The sequence below is a fragment of the Nyctereutes procyonoides genome, unplaced genomic scaffold, assembly GCF_905146905.1.
Source record: "Nyctereutes procyonoides isolate TBG_1078 unplaced genomic scaffold, NYPRO_anot_genome, whole genome shotgun sequence".
Lineage (NCBI taxonomy): Eukaryota > Metazoa > Chordata > Mammalia > Carnivora > Canidae > Nyctereutes > Nyctereutes procyonoides.
Genome location: NW_026575024.1, coordinates 15,006,428 through 15,028,198, shown reverse-complemented (window position 1 = coordinate 15,028,198; position 21,771 = coordinate 15,006,428). Strand labels below are relative to the sequence as shown.

General features: G+C 41.9%; 1 protein-coding gene and 2 pseudogenes across 1 annotated transcript; all 3 read right to left on the bottom strand.

The window, feature by feature from the left end:
* Positions 1-2,164: 2,164 nt before the first annotated feature.
* LOC129522180 (L-lactate dehydrogenase A chain-like) lies at positions 2,165-10,036 on the bottom strand (annotated as a pseudogene).
* Positions 10,037-11,147: 1,111 nt separating this feature from the next.
* On the bottom strand, positions 11,148-12,761 carry LOC129493631 (WAP four-disulfide core domain protein 10A-like). Its single transcript, XM_055299988.1, has 3 exons — positions 12,653-12,761; positions 11,602-11,751; positions 11,148-11,221 (listed from the first exon to the last, which is right to left on the bottom strand). The coding sequence occupies exons 1-3, from the start codon at positions 12,759-12,761 to the stop codon at positions 11,148-11,150; spliced, it is 333 nt and encodes a 110-aa protein (XP_055155963.1).
* A 3,699-nt stretch (positions 12,762-16,460) lies between these two features.
* LOC129522169 (Parkinson disease protein 7 homolog) overlaps positions 16,461-21,771 on the bottom strand; it is a 29,666-nt pseudogene continuing 24,355 nt past the window's right edge.

Here is a 21,771-nt window from a genome sequence, read left to right as displayed (position 1 = left end):
TTGATCCTATTGATTTAGGTAAATACAAACAATTTCTGGTGAATTGGATCTATTATCATTGTACAGTGACCGCTTCTCTATCCCTAGAGTAAAGTCATCTTGTAGCTCTGTATTGTCTGATATTAATCTATCTATACCATGTCTTCTTAGTTTACATTTGCCTCGACTTCCCCCCCCAGTTTGCTTTCAACCTTTCCATGCACCTGTGTTTTATTTTTCTTACAGTGTCTATATACATTTAAAAAAATCATTTCCAGTCATCTTTGCTGATCAATTGGCATTTATGGGGTTAATGACATGTGTGTTCATTTCTACAATCTTATTTTGAGTTTTCTATAATCTCTTCTTATTATTTGCAAATTCTGTACGTGCAAATTTATTTTGTTTGCTGAACAATTCAATATCAAGGAAACAGATAACTTGATTAATAAATGGACAAAGGACTTGAATGGGAATTTCTCAAAAGAAAAATACAAATGATCAACTGGTATAATGAAAGATGGTCAGCATCATTGATCGTCAAGGAAATGAAAACCAAAACTACAGTGAGATCTCATGTTACACCTTGTTAGAATGGCTATCATCAATAATCCACAAGATAATGAGTATTGGCAAGGATGTGGAGAAAAGGGAAGTCTTGTCCATGTTTGGTGGAAATTTAAATTGGTGCCATCACTATGGAAAGCAGTCTGGATGTTCCTCAAATAATCAGAAACAGAACAACCATGTGATTCAGCAATACCACTTCTGACTATACTATATCCAAAAGAAATGAAAGTAATATCTTGAAGCGATATCTACGCTCCCATATTCACTGTAGTGTTACTCATGATAGCCAAGATATGGAAACCATCTAAGTGTCAGTGGATGGGTGAACGGATAATGAAAAAGTGATATATATGAACTTTATTCAGCCTTAAAAATCCTGTCATTTGCAACAACATGGATGAATCTGGAGGATATTATACCAAGTAAGAGAAGCCAGGCACAGAAAGGCAAATCCTGCATGATCTCACATGTGGAATCTCAAAAAGTTGAACGCATAGAAGCATAAAGCAGAATAGTGGTTGCCAGGGACTGAAGGGTGTGTGGAAAAGAGAAGGTACTGTTCAAAGGGGGCAAGCCCCCAGTTATAACATGGGTAAGTTCTGGGGATCCAACATGTAGCATAGTGACCATAAATAATAAAACTATATTGTACACTTGAAATTTTCTAAGAGAGTAGATCTAAGTGTTCTCACCACATATTATAAAAAAGAGATGGCTATGTGAGGTGTTGGATATGTTAATAACTTCATTATGGTGATCATTTCACAAAATGTAACTATATCAAAACTTATGATACCCATCTTCAATACATACGATTTTTATTTATCAATCTACTTCAAGAAAGCCAGGTGACATTTTTTAAAAGTAAGAAGTTTCCACTGGGTGGTCAGCACTAGAGTAACGAACAGGTTAAAAATATATTACTACTTTGAGTAATCCTTGGTGAGTCAAGATATTTCATTCTTTTGCTTTTTACTTGTTATGTATTTTATTTCTAGATATTCTACTTGGTACTTTTTCAATATCCTTGTGATTTTTGAAAGATTTTATTTTTAAGTAATCTCTAGACCCAACATGGTACTCCCAACGCACAACTGCAAGCTCAAGAGTCACATGTTCCACCGACTAAGCCAGCCAGGAACCCCAGTATTCTGGTGATATTTATTTTCCAAAATTTATTTGATATTTTAGTTGGTATGAGATAGTTGGTTGCATTATCTTTTTACATTATATGGCAATGCACACTATTTTCTGACATATATAGTACACAAAATAAGATCCTTTAGAAGAGTTATGCACAATACATGCAATATTGAATTAATACATTGGATCCCAGGATATGACTGAAGAATAAAAGATGGACTAGGCATGTTGGGTGTTGGGCTGAAGGAATCAGAAGTTACTGAACACAGTAAATACACATCTGGTTTGAGGAGTAACTGCAGCATATATGACATTGACAGTGGTGCCTCCGAGATGATAGAACTGTATTACGTTAACCAATTTAGGACTACACAAGCAGGTATCATCCAGCATCAGGATATAGCTGCAGGGTTTTGTGCACCATTCCCATTTGTAACTTTAGGAAACTGATGTTTTTCTTAGGCCATTTTAATATTACGACTTGAGTAACAGGTCAGATAATAAGGACAACATACACAACCTCCAACTAAAATCTTGTTGCAGTCTAGACAGTGACATGGTACATTAGAGAATTTTAAAACTGCAGCTCCTTTTGGATCCCCCAAAGTATATCTGCACTCTTCTTCAAACGAGCCTCTTCCTCAGGAGTCAGAGTCACCTTCACAACATTGTAGATTCCATTCTGTTCCAAATTGCAAGGAACACTAAGGAAGACATCATCTTTTATTCCATAGAGACCTTTAATCATGGTGGAAATTGGATGCACCCACCTAAGATTCTTCATTATACTTTCTGCCAAATCTGCTACAGACAGTCCAATGGCCCAGGAAGTGTAGCCTTTCAGTTTGATCACCTCATAGACACTGTCAACCACCGGTTTGTGAACCTCTTTCCACTGTTCCTTATCTGCATCAGTGCCTAAGTCAGGGTGCAGATTCTTCAGAGAGACACCAGAAACATTTACTCCATTCCACACAGGCACACTGGAGTCTCCATGCTCTCCAAGGACCCACCCATGACAGCTTAATGGGTGAACTCCCAGCCTTTCCCCCATTAGGTAATGGAACCAGGCTGAATCCAGATTGCAACCACTTCCAATAACGCAATTTTGGGAAAGCCACTTATCTTTCAAGCCACATAGGTTAAGGTATCCACTGGATTGGAAACAACAAGCAACTTGCAGTTTGGGCTGTATTTGACAATATTAGGAATGATGAACTTAAAGATGTTCACGTTAGGCTGGACCAAATTAAGACGACTTTCTCCCTCTTGCTGACATGCCCCAGCCGTGATAATAACCAGCTTGGAATTTGCAGTCACATTATAGTCTTTGCCAGAGCCAATTTTTGGTGTTCTAAGGAAAGGCTGCCGTGCGGGAGATCCATCATCTCTCCCTTCAATTTGTCTTCCATGACATCAACAAGAGCGGGTTCATCTGCCAAGTCCTTCATTAAGATACTGATGGCACAAGCCATGCCTACAGCTCCAACCCCAACAACTGTAATCTTATTCTGGGGGATATGGTCTTCCTAAAGAAGATTCTGAATCAGCTGATCCTTGAGAGTTGCTATTTTGGACTTAGAACCAAAAGGAATCCGGAATTCACGTCGGGCGGTGGAGGCCGCGGTGCGGAGCCAGGTCAGGACTTGGCGGCGGCTGCTCCGACTCTCTGGTGGTATTTATGTTCTCTTTCGCTTTATCTGTGCACTATTGCCATCTTTCTTTTCCTTTCCTTTCCTAAGCACTTTTGTTTTGTGCTCTGTCTATAGTAATTTCAATATCTGATGTCTCTGTGGATCTCTTTCTCTTGACCTTTTTCTTCCTTTCTTGTTTTCTTAAACGGGTGGGATTTTTTTTTTCTTGTGAGCTCGTATATTTAATGGAAATTCCTCTTTCATGACACATGACCTGTAGAATTTCTTGGAATCCTGTGTTTAAGTGAGCAATGTCAAAATCAGTTTGTTTCACATACTACCCTAAACACTCAGACTGTTTTCATCTCAAGCCTTGCCTTTAGGTTTTTCGGACTTCACCCATGTGCTAATTCCTGCTGCACTGTTATGTGGGAAAACTAGCTTGAAAGTGATGAATTTTTGGAGGAATCTTTTCCCCACTCTACTGAATGGATAAAGGATATGTGGAATGGATATACAATGGATCATTATTCAGCCTTGAAAATGAGGGAAATTACCATACAGGCTACAACATGGATGAACTTGAACCCAAGCTAAGTGAACTAAGCCAGTCACAAAAACCAAATACCATATGATTCCACCTTTGCGAGATTCCTAGAGGAGTCCGATTCACAGAGACAAGAGAAGGGTTGTTTCCACAGGCTGGGGGGATAGGGATGGGGAGTTGTTGTTTAATGGGTACAGAGTTTCACTTTTACAAGATGAAAGAGTTCTGGAGATGGATGATGGTGACAGTTGTACACCCATGTGAGTGTACTTAATGCCACTGAAATGTGCACTTAAGAATAGTCAGGATGGTTGGGGTCCCAGGTTGCTCAGTTGGGAAAGCATCCAACTCTTGACTTTGGCACAGGTCACAATCTCAGAGTTGTGAGTTTGAGTCCTGCATTGGACTCTGCGCTGGGCAGGGAGCCTGCATATGATTCTCTTCTGCCTCTCCCTCTGCCCCTCCCTCCTTCTAAAAAATAGTCAAGATGGTTAATTTTATGTGTATTTTACCACACTTACAAATAATAATAAATACATAAAAGGGACTTTTGATTTCTGCCCAGATGTAGAAAGCTGAATAAACCTCTCAAACTTACTGAAAACAAAGCTTGACAATTTTTTTATTGGAGTTCAATTTGCCAACATATAGCATATCACCCAGTGCTCATCCCATCAAGTGCCCCCCTCAGTGTCTGTCACCCAGTCACCCCCACCCCTTGCCCACCTCCCTTTCCACCACCCCTTGTTCGTTTCCCAGAGTTAGGAGTCTCTCATGTTCTGTATCCCTTTCTGATATTTCCCACTCATTTTTTCTCCTTTCCCCTTTATTCCCTTTCACTATTTTTTATATTCCCCAAATGAATGAGACCATAAAATGTTTGTCCTCTGATTGACATTTCACTCAGCATAATACCCTCCAGTTCCATCCAGTCAAAGCAAATGGTGGGTATTTGTCGTTTCTAATGGCTGAGTAATATTCCATTGTATACATAGACCACATCTTCCTTATCCATTCATCTTTCAGTGGACACTAAGGCTCCTTCCACAATTTGGCTATTGTGGACATTGCTGCTATAAACATCGGGGTGCAGGTGTCCTGCCATTTCACTGCATCTTTAACAACTTCTCTTAAACTCACCAGAGCACTGAGATCCCAGGACAACTAACCAGTGCAGTATCAATAGAGACAGGCACCTGCAAGGAGATAGAAGACACAAACATTGATTTCCTAGGAGATAGGCAGCCAGAAACCAGAAAGGATAGTTAATCTAGGTGGTCGGCATATTGCTAGAGGCTGAGTATTACTCTGCCATTAGAAACGACAAATACCCACCATTTGCTTCGAAGTGGATGGAACTGGAGGGTATTATGCTGAGTGAAATAAGTCAATTGGAGAAGGACAAACATTATATGGTCTCATTCATTTGGGGAATATAAAAAATAATGAAAGGGAATAAAGGGGAAAGGAGAAAAAATGAGTGGGAAAATTCAGAAAGGGAGACAGAACATGAGAGACTCCTAACTCTGGGAAATGAACTAGGGGTGGTGGAAGGGGAGGTGGGTGGGGGGTGGGAGTGACTGGGTGACAGGCACTGAGGTGGGCACTTGACGGGATGAGCACTGGGTGTTATTCTATATGCTGGCAAATTGAATACCAATAAAAAATAAATTTATAAAAAAATCAAAAGAAAGTGAAAAGTCTGAGGCTGCAAATACTGGGCAAGGGTGGAGGCAGTGGGCAATTCACACACTCTTACAGATTTTCTCCAAAAATCCATGGTGCACTCAAGGTAACCACAGCAACAAGCAACCCATAAACCACAAACTAGTCTGGCTCCTGATTAGATTAACACAAATTTCCACATTAAAGACCTAATATGGGCAGCCCAGGTGGCTCAGCGATTTAGCGCCACCTTCCACCCAGGGCGTGTTCCTTGGAACCTGGAATCCAGTCTGGTGTCAGGCTCCCTGCATGGAGCCTGCTTCTCCCTCTGCATGTCTCTCAGCCTCTGTCTCTCTGTGTCATTCATGAATAAATAAATAAAATCTTAAAAAAAAAGGCCTAATAGAAGGAAAGGCGAACCCATTTCCAGGGATAAATACTATTGCCTGTTTCTGGTTCCTTGCCCATCCCACTGAATATAGCTATAAAAATTGGAAAATCAGTACTAACAGACAGATGGGAAAGAAGGCTAGAATTCAAGTACCACATTGTTGATGATGGATCTACTGGGATTTTTCCCCCTCTGATATCCCCCACCAAACCTGAAAATAAGCACTAGGGCACAGGTAGAATGACGGGAGAAGCTTTCTAAAGTTGGCTTGAGACATAGAAAAGAGAACTTGTAATGCCCAGAAGAGGTGCAGAAATCACCTGGTTTTTTTTCTCTTTCTCTTAATTCTTCCCTTTCCTCCTCCTCCACTTCTCCCTCCTCATTCTTTTTTCAAATATTTTATTTTTACATAATCTCTACACCCAACACGGGGCTCAAACTCACAGCCTGACATCAAAAGTTGCATGCTCTACCAAGCCTGCTGAATGCCCCTTAATTTTTCTTCTATGTCCTAGTCCCTAAGAAAAAGAGTGGTGATCAGGATGGGAAGGAGCCAAGACTCTGAGAGAGGGGAAATCTTCCTCTGTTGGGTGCAGCTGTAATTTTATGGAGCAGGTGGCCACCATTGTCCCTGTTTATCTTTTCTCTCTTTGTTCTCTCACCAACTGGCTCTGGATATGGATGTAGTTGTGGAAGGGCCTAGTAGAGCAGGATAACCAAAGCCTAAGCTGTTTGGAGCTGAGGGGAAATAGAAGGCACGGGGGGAGATGACCAACAAGAACTTGAGAAAGCAAACACATATAGTTGTTTATTTATTTCTGGGTTCACCTCTAAGCCATTGCATGCATGGATGTGATCCTAACTGACATACTTCGAGAAATGAACCAGCAGATAGGTACACCACCACCTAGATCCCGGACTAGCCATGTGGTGGTGCATATTCAGGGAGGCACCAAACGAACTGCAAACAGAGGCTTTGAACAACTGAACTGACATAGGAACACAACTCACCCAAGACAGGTTGAACTCACTCTACACTTAACTATTTGAATTACTTTTGAAAACACAGTATTACCTTCTCCGTTCAGTGTGAACAAGACTCAGACTCTTAAAACACTCAAAATGTCCAGGATAGGGACACCTGAGTGGCTCAGTGGTTGAGCATCTGCTTTCATCTTAGGGCTTGATCCGGGTCCAAGTTCAAGTCCCACATCAAGCTCCCTCTGGAGAGCCTGCTTCTCCCTCTGCCTATGGCTCTGCATCTCTCTGTGTGTCTCTCATGAATAAATAAATAAAATATGTTTAAAAATGTCCAGGATATAATCCAAAATTTTGGAATATATGAAAGAAAAGGAAAATACCAACTCCTATGGCAAAAGGCAACCAACAGACTCCAGTTTCATGATGAAATAAATGTTGAAATCTTCTTTAAAAAGTGTTAAAGCAACTATTATAAAAATTCTGAAACAAGTAATCAAAACACCCTTGAAAGATGGAAAAATAGAAAGTCTCGGCAAAGAAATGGAAGACCTAAAGAAGAAGAAAATGGAAATTTGAAATGAGCATGGTAACTGAGATTTAATGCTCACTGAATGGGCTTAATATCAGAATCCACAGGGCAGAGATAGGAGCAACCAACTTGAAGACTGCTGCATGGAAAGTATCCAATTTGAACAACAAAGAAAAAAAAAAAGAAGAACATACCAAAAATATACAGAACCTAAGGGGCAACAACCAAAGTTCTGATGCTGAAAAAATATTTGAGGAAATAATGACTGAAAATTCCTAAATATGTTGGGAGACATAAGACTGTAGATCAAGAAACTTTGATGATCACTGAAGACTTGCTCTCTCAGCAACTTGCAAGTATGCAATACACTAGTATTAACTATAGTCAGAATGCTGTGCATTAGATTGCCAACACCTGGCAGGGAAGGCCTGTGGTGGGGGTGGGACCAGGGGAGTGCAGGTGGGTAGCAGGATGGACTGTCTGTAGATGAGTGCTGTGGTACAGGCCAGTGACTGAAGACAGGGCCTGATCTAGGACCGTAAGTGGCAGCAGTGGCTCTGCAGGTCAGCACGTGAAGGCCTCCTGTGGCTTCACATTTTCCCAGGGCATGTGTACTGCAGTGAAGGCCTGTCACAGGTAGGCCAGCCCCAAGCATGTACACTTCACTTTGGTGGTGTCAGTCACGGGGGTCTTGACAGGCATCTTGCAATTGCACAGCTACAGAGGCCTGGGTCGGCTACTGGTGCAGTTCCTGAGCTCCATGTGGGCAGAGGCTAAGGAGTGGGAAGAGACTCAAGTGGCCGGTGACAGTGAGAGTGGCAAAAGCTACTGAAATCTGCTTTGAGGTCTACGGATGCCATGCTGGCCATTGGTTTCTTCAATGGCAAATATGCTGGGTTGGTTTGTAGGACAGGACACCATTTGCCACAATCACTTCCACTGTGTGTCTGCTACTGCAGAACTGTTTTTGTTCACGGACAGCTGTGTAATTATTGATCTATGTGGAGGGACAGAGGTTAGGGTCTCATGTGTTGCCACTTGCTGGACATCATTCTGTATGCATATGTTTTGAGATGTCATGTTCATTTTTCAGTTCCAAATATTTTTTATTTTCTATCATGATTTCATTTTGACCTATGACTCCTTAGAATTGCTTGTTTAATTTTATTTAGATTTTATTTCTTCGAGAGAGAAATGGAGCAGAGAGAGAGAGAGAGAGAGAAGGATAGAGAGACCATGAGTGGGGGGAGGGGCGAGGGGAGAGGGTGAAGCAGATTCCCTACTTAGCAGGAAGCCCAACATGGGGCTCAATCCCAGGACCCCAGGATCATGACCCTTGCCAAAGGCAGACTATTAGTTGATTGAACCACCCTGGTGCACTGCTTTCCTTAACTTTTACCCATTTGGAAATTTTTTCTATCAATTTTACCTTACTTATTTCTAGTTTTTTTTTCCCACTGTGGTATGTTTGATTTCATTTTCTTGACATTTGCTGAGACTTTTTAAAAAATGTTCCATTTGCTTTTTTTTTTATGATAGTCACAGAGAGAGAGAGAGAGAGAGAGAGAGAGAGAGAGAGAGGCAGAGACACAGGCAGAGGGAGAAGCAGGCTCCATGCACTGGGAGCCCGATGTGGGATTCGATCCCGGGTCTCCAGGATCGCGCCCTGGGCCAAAGGCAGGCGCCAAACCGCTGCGCCACCCAGGGATCCCCTCCATTTGCTTTTTTAAGAATGTATATTCTCTAGTAATTCATTTTGATACATGTCAGTGCTTGTTATTGTGTTGTTCAAATCTTCTAGATCATTCCTGGGTTTGTTGTATTTTGTTTGTTTTGTCTTCCTACTCTATTGGTTACTGGGAAGTGTGTTAAAATTGTCTGCTGGTCAGTTATGCTTCTGGCAATGGCAGGCCAGTTGACTTGGGACCAATCCTTCCAAGAATGCAAAATGAGATCTCCTGGGGTTCTCCTGGCCCCATATTTGGATACTCCCAATTCTGTTTCCAGGGCAGGTTACCTCTGGCTTTGAAGTGAGACACCCCATAGCAAAGGCTCAGTGTGTTCCTTAGTGTACCCACTGGTTAAGAGTGTCCTATCTGCCTGGTGGCTCCAGAGTCTGTATCAACTGCTTCTTTTTTCTAATTGCTTAGCAGGAAACAGTTCATTGGTTTTGTCCTAAGGCAATCACCCCCTGCTAGTCCAGGAGAACACTATGGACCTGTCCTCCTTCGCCCGTCTCAACTATCACTCTCTGCACAGTGCCCCTTTCCAACCCTATTCGCCACCAGATCTCCTATTTTAAGCACATCTCTGGCCCCTGACATATATGCATTTCAGGAAACTCAAGTACAGGGGCATGTAGAGAATGAGGTCTACACATCTCTTTGTCATCAACCTGCTGAGAGGACTTGAGTAGGTTCAGCCACCTATTGTGCCTATTGGTTTTCCTTTGTTGATTTTAGCAAGTAATACCTGCGTGTTGCAGGTTTCATGGATATAATGACAGAGACCAAAAAGGAAGAGTTGGCAAGTTCCAATATGCTGGGGTCATAGAGCTTAATGCCAGATTCATAATCCAATCTTGTCCACAACTTCATCTGTTGGTTTGGGGACAGGAAGTAGGGAGGGAATCAACCTTTCATATCCTCAAGTTCCCTTTCTTCTCCTTCCACTCTATATTTAATACTGTCATGGAGGAAAATTAACTTTCATTTGAGTTGCCCCAATTCCTCCCTATCCTCCAAGTTTAGGACTAAGTATCTCTTCTTCCAGTAAACCTGATACTATGATGCACATAATGACCTCTCTGCATTTATATCTTAAGGTACTGAGTGTATACCCCATACATGCTTTTTTCCATGCCCCATCCTGGTTTCTGCTACTTTGGATCATAAGACTTAACCCTTCCCTGGGCTGTATGCCAACAGAGAGTTAGTCACACCTCGACTCTTGAGGAGTGGTTCTTCCCTCAAGTCTGGACACATTGTACGCTCTCTATAACCTTCTAAAGTTTGTTTATTTTTTTAAGAGTATTTGCACTTGAAGATATTCCTATAGTTTCCAAGTGATTGAGTAAACGATGCCAACAAATAAGGCATTGTTGGAGAGGAGAGCTTAGAGAAGCCAATGGTATTTCCTATCCATTCTAGACCATGGGTGCTGTCACCTGTGAGATTTATTGTACTTCCCTGGATTAGTTCAAAGGGAGTCCACTTGTGGGAACCTACTAGAATCACAGGCCTGAAAAGAAAAGATAAGCTGCATAAGGAAAGTCTGGAGAACTCAGAGGGATGGTGCTTCCTGTAGCTATAAGAAGATCCCACACATAAGCCGTTTTCCTCAGAGATGGTAGTCTATGAACAAAGAGAGTCCAGGAGTCTTGGCTAAGGAGTTCAGACTTCTGAATGGTGAGAGGGTAGAGAAATCCACTGGGAGGCAGGCGTTGGAAACTTAGGTACTAAATGGAGGGAGCTAAAGGTAGTGGTACTATAGAAGAAGAGACAGAGGTTCTGGGTTAATGCCACTGTTTATTTTTCAGGGAAAAGAGGCTGATATACAATGGTTCAGGGAAGAGGGTTGGCAAGTAGGAGAGACATTGCCCTGGGACCCATCCACTCCCCTCCCTGCCGCCTCCCAGCTGGGATAAGACGATGATACCACTGGACATCATGTAGAATTAGCCTGACACCTTGTAGGTGTCTATAGGTCCTAATTCCAAATGGTGGTTGGGGGATACAAAGTAGTTACAGCCTCGGTTCTGGGTGTAGTGTCCTTATGGGTCTCTGAAAGAGAGAAGGGGTAGTAGGTATTCAGTGACCACACAGTTTGCTGAAACATATTTCTTTGAGAGTAACAGATCCTCCCAAACCCTGGGGGCAGGGATATTTAATGTGGTTTAGGGGATGCCCACACAAGGCTTCCCTTGGGTTTTTTCGAGTCTAGTGAGCAAAGGGACATTAATGTTAGATCTCCTGAGTTTTGAATAAATCAGGCAGGCCTACAAGCAGACAATGGGGGCTTGGGCTGAGGGAAGGGGTGGGGATCCCCAGTTGGAATGGGTCCTGGGACTGAGGAGGTATAGTCTCTCTCTGTCTTTCCCCTACAATAGTGGTTCTATAGGTTTAACAACCGAGTGGCAAGAGGAAGTGATTCTTAACCCTACCAATTTGTCGGATATTCAAGCAAATACTTCCACAGGCAGCAAAGCAGCATTCATAGCCAGCAACACAATCCCAGGAATATTGGCACTTTCTTTGGCACTCGTAGTTGGTAGGTGACCTCGAGCAATCTCGCCCTTTCGGTTTTACTAAAACTGAGAAGGAATACATGAGCAGTGACTCCAAGAAGAAGAGTTTTTCTCACTATTATCAGCCCCTCTAAGGCCCCAGCACCACCTCCATAGGTTTCTCTTCTTCTTTTCCCTGCTCAGGGATCTGGGAGGCCTTTTCCATTCCAAGAGTCAAAATCCAGCTCCTACCCCCTAACAAACCCAGCAACCATGAGGCCACCTCCATGGAATTCAACAACACATGACCTGAGTCCTGAAACCCAGTTCGCAGAACAAAGAGGCTCAAGAGATCTACTGGTCTCCTGCTCTCATTTTACAGAGTGAGAGGAACAGGGTCCCAGAGGAGAGGAAGAACCGTCCCTTGCTTTTCCTTGTCTGGCTGAGACAACCCTCCAAACCTGGCTATTCCTCAGAAACCTTTGCCAGCCAGTATGGACCCACTCCTCTCCCCTCAATTCTGCTGATTTCTTTTACCCCAGTCATTCCAAACTTCTCTTGGTCAATCACCCATTTTAGTTCTCTCCCCACACCCAATGTTCTAAAATACTCAATTTGGTAAACAAAGGGCATATTTCAAGAGATAATTAGTCTCCCTTGCCCAATTTGGTGCTCATCCTTGGAACTCCTAAGTGGAGGACACCAATTCCTGGTGGTTCAAGCTAGGCATTCTATATGCAGGCTTTGAATCCTGTGCAGCTTTCCACCACTACAGGTCCTCCTCAACAAAAACACCATAGTCCCCACACATACAGAAAAACATCATTACTTGTCACATCAGGAGTCCCTCAAACTTGAGAACTGCACATTCAGCTTTCCTCTGGTATCCTGGCTTAAAAAAGGAACCAAGAGTTTCACATATGCCAGTGCCTGGTTCCTTTTTGTTTTCTAGCCCCTCTTCAGTTTGAAGCTCCACAAAAATACCTACTGAAATTTGGACGACGAGTTATTTTCTTAGTTTTTTCTTTCATATTTCCTGTCACTGGCATGATGACCAGGCAGTAGAGTGTCACCAGCTGGAAAACCAACCACTTCATGATGTTAACTCTGGATGTCTGAATGTGAGCCTGGCAGCAGACCCAGTATTTTACCAGGTCCTGCAGGGGGTAGCGAAGGGCTTTGGGGTGTGGAGTTTGGAGAACATGTGACTGGTCTCTCACTGCCCCATCTGGTTCTGTCTCATCTATTCCAGGCACCACTCCTTGGTTGGACCCTGTTGTCTCCTGAGGTACTTCCTATTTCTTATGTTTTCTACTCTGCTCACTGCAGAAATGAATTCTTCATATTTAATCATTTCTATTTTTAGAAATTTGAAAAATACAGAAGTACAAAGAAAATGAAGGAGATATAATCAGCTATCCAACCTAGATAGGTAATAGTGTCATTTGTTTTCATAGAAAGATAGCTTTAAAATTGTCCTTTCAATAAAAAAAATCATACATCTTTACTGTTTGAGAGTTTTAGTAAATTTTAAAAGCCATTTAAGAATGTCAGTCCAGCAGTGAAACACTGAGACACCTACACCCCGATGTTCATAGCAGCAATGTCACAATAGCCAAATTGTGGAAGGAGCCTCGGTGTCCATAGAAAGATGAATGGATAAAGAAGACCTGGTCTATGTATACAGTGGAATATTACTCAGCCATTAGAAACGACACATACCCAGCATTTGCTTCAATGTGTATGGAACTGGAGGGTATTATGCTGAGTGAAATAAGTCAATCAGAGAAGGACAAACATTATATGGTCTCATTCATTTTGGGAATATAAAAAATAGTGAAAGGGAATGATGGGGAAAGGAGAGAAAATGAGTGGGAAATATCAGAGAGAAGACAGAACATGAGAGACTCCTGGGAACCAAACAAGGGGTCGTGGAAAGGGGAGGTGGGCGGGGGGTTAGGGTGACTGGGTCACGGGCCCTGAGGGGGGCACTTGATTGCATGAGCCTTGGGTGTTATGCTATATGTTGGCAAATTGAACACCAATAAAAAATAAATTTATTAAAAAATAAAATAAAATTGAAATCTTAACAAAAATAAAATAAAATAAAAGAGAATGTCAATGCATGTAAGTTTATTAAAACTTAAAAATCACCACAGACTTTAAAAAATTGGTTACAGAATTCAAAGTCGAACAATTTTTTTCTAAGCCTAAATTATCACAACATTTTCTGTTTCATAAGAATTAGCTCCTAAATGATAGCAGCACCATTCATTCTTTTTAAAAGATTTTATTTATTTATTTATTTATTTATTTATTTATCTATTTATTTATTTATTTATTTATTTGAGACACAGAGAGAAAGAGATGCAGAGACACAGGCATAGGGAGAAGCAGGCTCCGTGCAGGGAGCCTGATGCAGGACTCCTTCCCGGGACTCCAGGATCATACCCTGAGCCAATGTCAGGCGCTAAACCTCTGAGCCACCCAAGGATCCCTTCATCTTTCATTTTTAAATTATACTGCATTTACAATATTTGTAGATTCAGTAATTCTATATCATTCAATTTCATTAAGGTAGTGTTTGGCGGTGACATTAGTAAGATGGCTGAATAAGAAGACCTCACTGCTTGGATCCTTCCTCTCAGCAGCGCAAGATTTTGGCATCCACCCACAGACAAAAGTACCTTTGAGGAAGCTGCAGATCCAGCACCATATGCCAAGGGACCCAGGAGGAATCTCACCCATGGGTTGGATCCTTTCATGGAGATCTCAGCCTTGGCAGGGGACACTGAAGTGGCCTGAGAACTGGCTCTATCCTCCCTCAGCCACAGACCAGGAGCCACTGGAGAACACTCATTTAGACAATAACCCACAGGTAACAGAGCTTTGTGGCAGTCCAGGCTTATAACAGGGAAGTTCCATCACACTGATGGAGGAAAAACAAAAGCCATGTGTGGACACAATGGAGAGGTTAAAAGTGACAGGTTGACTTTATCTGTATCCTACCTCTCCAGATTAAAAAAAAAAAAAGTCTAAGGAGGGCCTCCTGGATGGCTCAGCAGTTGAGCATCTACGTTAGGCTCAGGGCATGATACCTGTCCCAGGATCGAGTCCCACATCTGCTCCCTGCAAGGAGCCTCCTTCTCCCTCTGCCTATGTCTCTGCCTCTCTCTGTGTGTCTCTCATGAATAAATATATAAAATCTTTTAAAAATAGTCTGAGGACTTGTGCATGCAAAAATGTTTAAGCTATCTGTGCACCCAGGCAAGAGGATGTATAGTCCCTGCATTACACTTCAGTTTGCTTCATGCTCACACTGTTTACACATATTGTACATAATGGATATCAACTTGCCCACATTACTAAGTGAAAATATTTTCTACAAAAATAAAACCTTATGAGTGAGGTTGGCTGGAGCCAAGGGTCATAGAAAAGCCCACAATAATGGATGTAAAATGGCTAAGTATTCACATTGGAATGATGAACACACCTGTCTGATCACATGAAATGTTTTCGTGATTCTTCTGTGCACAAGAAGATAAGCTAAGTTCTGTGGGCTCTATAAAGCTATAGTGAGTCACCAGAACACAGCATAATATTTTTGAATGCTAGAGAAAAACATTCATAGATTGATAGCCATGATCACTGGGGGAGGGAGGAGGGTTCCAGGCTGATACAGCAAATAGTGGTAGATATCTTCAAGTATCTCAAGAAGAATGCCAAGGAGGTAGTTCTATGAAGAAGCTGAATTTCAGAGAGTCCAGAGAAATTTCAAGAAATTTGAGGATGAGTAATATTCCATTGTATATATATACCACATCTTCTATTAGTCAGCCATTAGATACGACAAATACCCACCATTTGCTTCAATGTGGATGGAACTGGAGGGTATTATGCTGAGTGAAATAAGTCAATCAGAGAAGGACAAACATTATATGGTCTCATTCATTTGGGGAATGTGAAAATTAGTGAAAGGGAATAAAGGGAAAGGACAGAAAATGAGTGAAAATATCAGTGAGGGTGACAAAACATGAGAGACACCTAACTCTGGGAAATGAACGAGTGGAAGGGGAGGTGGGTGGGGGGTTCAGGTGACTGGGTGATGGGCACTGAGTGGGGGGCACTTGGCAGGATGAACACTCGGTGTTATGCTATATGTTGGCTAATTGAACTCCAATAAAATTTTTTTTTTGAAATTTAAAAAATAAAATGCTGTCCCACAGCACTATATGTATTATTATGGCCACAGGGTCTTTCCTCCATAAGTTTTTTAAAAACATTTTTCCCACTGGTATTTTTGTGTATATATTTTTTTTATTGGAGTTCGATAACCTCCAGGGCTCATCCCGTCAAGTGCCCTTCTCTCCACTGGTTTTGTAGTAGCACACTAACAATATACAGTTAACAAATGGGAGGAAAAATCACAAGCTCCTTAAATCTTTTTTTTATGCTTTTCCTCCTTGCTGTGTCAAATGTGTTCACTGCTCTTTTATCTCAGTGGCTGTATCAACACTTAACAGCTGCAGGTGAAGCTGATAGTGAATTTGGTCACACACACACACAAAAGGGAGAATTGAGAGACAAACGAAGTAACAACCAGCAGTTTGCTAACTGCCATTTACTCTGCCATCAAGGCTCAGGACCGTGAAGACCTAGGCGCGGGCCTGGAAGCTCGGTGAGGCGGCCACTTGGCAGCCAGACTGCGGGGGAATTGCCCATTTTGCTTAAAGTGGACACGGTGAGAAGGATTACAAACATCCCATTTCTCTACCTCGTCATCAAAGATTTCTGCTTTAATCCTTAAGGACGAGCGTGGCCTTCACTTGGTCAGCCACATGCTTGCAGCTCAGCGCCTGGACAATCGCAAGCGCAAACGCAAAGCTGGTTGCAGGCCCCCGGCTGGTGAGGACCAGGCCGTCCTTCGCCATGCGGTTATCGGAGTAGCTGTAATGACTTCAATTCACCATTTTGTCCTTTGCAAGTGGGTGTGTTGTAACTTTGCTTCCAAAACCTATTTCATGAGCCCAAAGAGCTGTAGGACCTGCACAGATGGCGGCTATGAGGCCCTTCCTGTCTTCTTGCTCTTTCATTATCTCCTTTTCCGCAGCGGACTCACATACATTCTGGTCCTTCTTTTTTTGCATCTTCCAGACTGGCATCAGGACAAATGACTTCTCGGCTACGCTGTCTTTCCCAGCCAGACCCGCAATGGTGACTTTAATTCCATCTCATCTCATGACATCTATAGGAATGACTGTCTCCATCTCCTCTGCTCCTTTGGCCAGGATGACCAGAGCTCTTTTTTTATTTTTATTTTTATTTTTATTTTTATTTTTATTTTTATTTTTATTTTTATTTTTATTTTTATTTTTATTTTTATTTTTATTTTTATTTTTATTTTTTATTGGAGTTCAATTTGCCAACATATAGCATAATACCCAGTGCTCATCCCATCAAGTGCCCCCCTCAGTGCCCGTCATCCAGTCACCCCCACCCCCCGCCCACCTCCCTTTCTACCACCCCTTGTTCGGTTCCCAGAGTTAGGAGTCTCTCATGTTCTGTATCCCTTTCTGATATTTCCCACTCATTTTTTTCTCCTTTCCCCTTTATTCCCTTTCACTATTTTTTATATTCCCCAAATGAATGAGACCATATAATGTTTGTCCTTCTCCAATTGACTTACTTCACTCAGCATAATACCCTCCAGTTCCATCCACATCGAAGCAAATGGTGGGTATTTGTCGTTTCTAATGGCTGAGTAAAATTATATATATATATATATATATATATATATATATCACATCTTCTTTATCCATTCATCTTTCAATGGACACCGAGGCTTCTTCCACAGTTTGGCTTTTGTGGACATTGCTGCTATAAATGTAATTAAACATGTACAAATCATGTTTAACTCAACGGAGGATGAATGTCAATTTCCTCAAACCTTATAAGGTACCACAGTGTAAGTCTGGAGATAATTTCAGGAATCAGCCCTCTATTGCCTATAAAAATTTGAGTATCAGAGGAATATTCGTACATTTTGTACTGGGGTAGATGGGGAGTCGAAGCTAACCCCGATATTCACCAGCATCATAACACTGGGACAGTCCTATGACTTCTGTAGACTTAGTTCACTCATGAATTCTTGGCACTTCCATGGTGAGAATGAAATAAATTGACATCTTTAAACACTTTCATAATACCTGGCACACAGTAGGTGCTCAATGCAGTACCTTTGTCTTATCTCCAATCTTGCTTCCCAATGACACATAGCAAGCCCCAAGTACCAGAAGAACTCTCTTAGTTTATAGTTTACCCTGAGTATTAAGACCCAGTCTTAGAATTGGACTCTTAGAAGAAAAACTGTTTGGTCCAGGAGTCGGTGAGATTTGCATGCTTATCCAAGCAGATCTGCCAACTCCACATGGATTGGTAGCAGAGCCAGGAGTAGATATAGGAACTCAAAACAGCCATTTCAAATGAACTACCTCTACTCTCTGAAAGAACAGCAAATGTGGGGAATTTGTTCTGGTATTATGGAGTGAGGAGGTGAATTCTGAGAAGGGACCTTTTCACGTTCTGTGAGGTGGAGGGTCAATCACTCTACCTTGTCCTTCAACTTAAATTATTTCTTCCTGTTGACAGGCCCCACCAACCTACTCCCTTGGAGAAGATCCCTCAGGCTTTTCTTCTCCCCTGCCTCCTCTTCTTTCCTTGTTCACCCTAGTGACTGTGGGGAGAGCTCCACAGACTGTCTTCTCTTTCAACATTTTCTGGGTGGGATAGCTCTTCCCAAAGACACACAATCTTACTCTTTAACCTGAGGTCAACTGTAAAGACCTCCCTGTCCAAAAAGAATTCCTAAAGGATGCTTATATTTCCATCATCAGCCATTTTTTCTTTGGAGATTGGATCCCTTTACAACTGCAAGTACTGTATGAAATATATGTAGCCAGAAAACAAATACACCTCAAACTCCTACCTACCGAGAATAGTCTGGTGGTTTCCAGAGGTGGCAGGTAGAGTGTGAACAAAATGAGTGACAGGGACAAAAGGTGCAAACCTCCAGTTACAAAATAAAGAAGTCCTGGTGATGCATTGTATAGCATGGTGACTGTAGTGAACAATACTGTATTGTATATTAAAAAGTTGCTAAGAGAATAGATCTCAAGACTCTCATCACTGGGCACCTGGGTGGCTCAGTCAGTTAAGCATCTGAGCTTCAGCTCAGGTCATGATCTCTGGGTCCTGGGACTGAGCCCACATTAGCCCACTCAGCATGGAGTCAGCTTGTCTCTCTGTTCCTCTCCCCTGCCCCTACTCCGTGCTCTCTCTTTATCTCTTTCTCAAGTAAAAAAAGAAAATCTAAAAAAAAAAGTTCTTGACACAAGTAAAAAAAAGCGTAATTGTGTGGTGATGAATGGTAGCTAGACTTATTGTGATGATGATTTCACTATATAAATACTGAAACTTTATGCTGTATATGTGAACTAATATGATGCTATATGTCAATTATCTCTCAATTAAAATGCAAATACTTGTGGAGTAAGCAATCAGTAGGTTTTATGGAGGGCTCAGGAATGGGGACTATGAGAGCAGACATCAACCACACAAACTTGCGGTTTTAGAAGAATGCATGCACACATTATGGGTCAAAAATACATAAGCAGGTATCATATATGTGTATAATATATGTGTATATATGTATATATTAAATGATATATATTATTTAACATTAATACATATACATATATGTATATGTTTTAAGAAATGTGTATATATATATGTGTGTGTGTGTATATATATATATATATATATATATATATATATATATATACTGGATGTATGCACATGGATGTCTCCAGGCAGTGTGTGAAATATTCCTGGACATAGAGTTTGGGAAAAGGAGGTCTGCTTCTTGGGAGCCCTGGCCCTTGGCCCATGGACTCTTCTTTTTTAATAAGCTCCAAATCATGTGTATGAGTGCCCAGTGCAATGCTCCTCCCTGATATTTGGTGAGAAAATCCCCCCAGCCTTCAACCCCCAAACATGTGCCAAGACCTTGGTGCTAGATTTGATCACTTCACTTCCCTTATTTGCTAGATGGCCACCTGCCTTTCCTTTTTTTTTTTAATTATTTTTTTTCCACCTGCCTTTCCTAAATCCTTCCTGTTCAGTCTCTTTTTATCCACCAAAACCCCCAAGGCATTTGGCGGGAGATAGTGTTATGCTTTAATTACCAAAAAATAATCAGTCCAAACTTGCACAAAGCAAGTCCAAGGCAAATAGAATTATAAACTTCACCTCAGTCTACCAATGGGTAGACTCAGATGCATCAGATAGACTCAAGACTTGGGTCTGTTTGGGTGACCAGAACTGTGAGTAAGGTACAAAGCATTCCTCCTAGCTTAGCCGGATATAGTGCTCATATTAAAGAAAATCCAATCCTTTGGAATGGGATAGTATCAAAGGAAAAAGTCTGTGACATGGCCAAAATGTAGCTCCTGAGGAGAACTTACAGATCTGCCACAATGCAAATCACCATTAAGTTTTAGGCCTTTGGTAGAAAGGGAGGTGGGCGGAAGGTGGGGGTGACTGGGTGACGGGTACTGAGGGCGGCACTTGATGGGATGAGCACTGGGTGTTATTCTATATGTTGGCAAATTGAACACCAATAAAACATAAATTAAAAAAAAAGTTATGGGCCTTTGAACCTTGTTTTTCTGCTCTTCTGTCCTGGTTCCAGGTCACAACCTCCTCTCCCCCTTCCCAAGTAAGAAGAGGCCACATAAAAGAGCTATCAGCCAGTTCCTCACACACTCAAACCCTTTCAGAGGTAAGTAGGGATAAGGGTCTGGAGGCACCAGTTTTTATTGGTGGCTTGCTTGGATGAGTTCTCTGCATAGGTGGCATCAGCACTATTCCTGTGAGATGGAGATTACTGTCTCTGGTGTTTGAATAAGAAACTTGAGACAGAGGGGACATACCTGTCTGAGGTCCCACAGGTAAAAGGGGCATACATGAAACAAGATACCTGTATTCCTGACTCTAAATCCAGTACTTTCTCCTCTTTAACATTATCTGGAAATCCCAGGATCCTGAATTCTGAGGGGAGCAGTTGCTCTGTGTCTTTGCAATGCCTAGGGGCTTTGTCATCATCCTACATTGTGTCTCAAGATGACCAAAGAATTCACCCAGAATCCTGTATGTGAGTAGTATCCAGCCTGGATGTGATTATATATCTCTTTTCTGGCTCAGTTAGTGCACCTGAGGTGTGCAAAGAAGGGGATTGAGCATCCCCAGGATCCTGAGCACCCTTTAAGGGCAAGTAAGGAACTCAGAGAACTGGACTAAGAGTGAGGCCTTTTCAATGAACAGATTTCAAAGTTCTGGAAAACTTAGTTATACAATGATAGTTTTATATTTTTTACAATTTTTCATTTGTTTTTTTTTCAATTTTTCATTTGTTTTTATTTAAGTTTGATTTGCCAACCTATAGTATAACACTCAATGCTCATCCCATCAAATGCCCTCCTTGGTGTTAGAAACAAATACATAGCTTCATGGAACCCATGGCTTTGGGTTTACTGTGTTTCTGTCAGTGTGCACTAGTTTTCCTTTTTCTTTGAGCAAAGGCAGTGTCCAGGAATGCAGCCCGCCCCAGGGCCTACTCACCTTCACCCAGCTACCTCCTACCTCATATCCCCACCTGTAAAGGGATGACAGGGCATCTGCATTGCTCATCTGCCTTGCTATGCACTGCTGACTTCAGAGGATCACAACTACACTCCGAACCAGGCTAAGGAACTAGGTATCCCAACAACCCTGAACTGACGTTCTTTTTTTAACTATGTGACTGATTTATAGGATTTCTGGCAATCTACCGTGCTCAAAGGTAGTTGGCCTTTGACCTGGAGCTTCTCCAGTTAGGTCATTTCCCTTGGTAAATATTGCTCATTGGTAAATGAAATCTCAATATCTTCACTTGGCAATTTTCCTTCATCAAGCCATGCTGAGGCTAGGTGGCAGGGACACAGGTTCTGAATGGAGAAAGTTGGAGGACAGATGTAAGCATCTAAGCATCTAAGAGTATGATCCCTCCAG

Coding starts and splice junctions, on each gene's coding strand:
- LOC129493631 (XM_055299988.1), bottom strand. CDS start 12,761: ATGAAGTGGTTGGTTTTCCAGCTGGTGACACTCTACTGCCTGGTCATC. Junction 11,752..12,652: donor AACTCGTCGTCCAAATTTCA/GTAGGTATTTTT, acceptor ATTCCTTCTCAG/TTTTAGTAAAACCGAAAGGG. Junction 11,222..11,601: donor CTTGAATATCCGACAAATTG/GTAGGGTTAAGA, acceptor TCTCTCTTTCAG/AGACCCATAAGGACACTACA.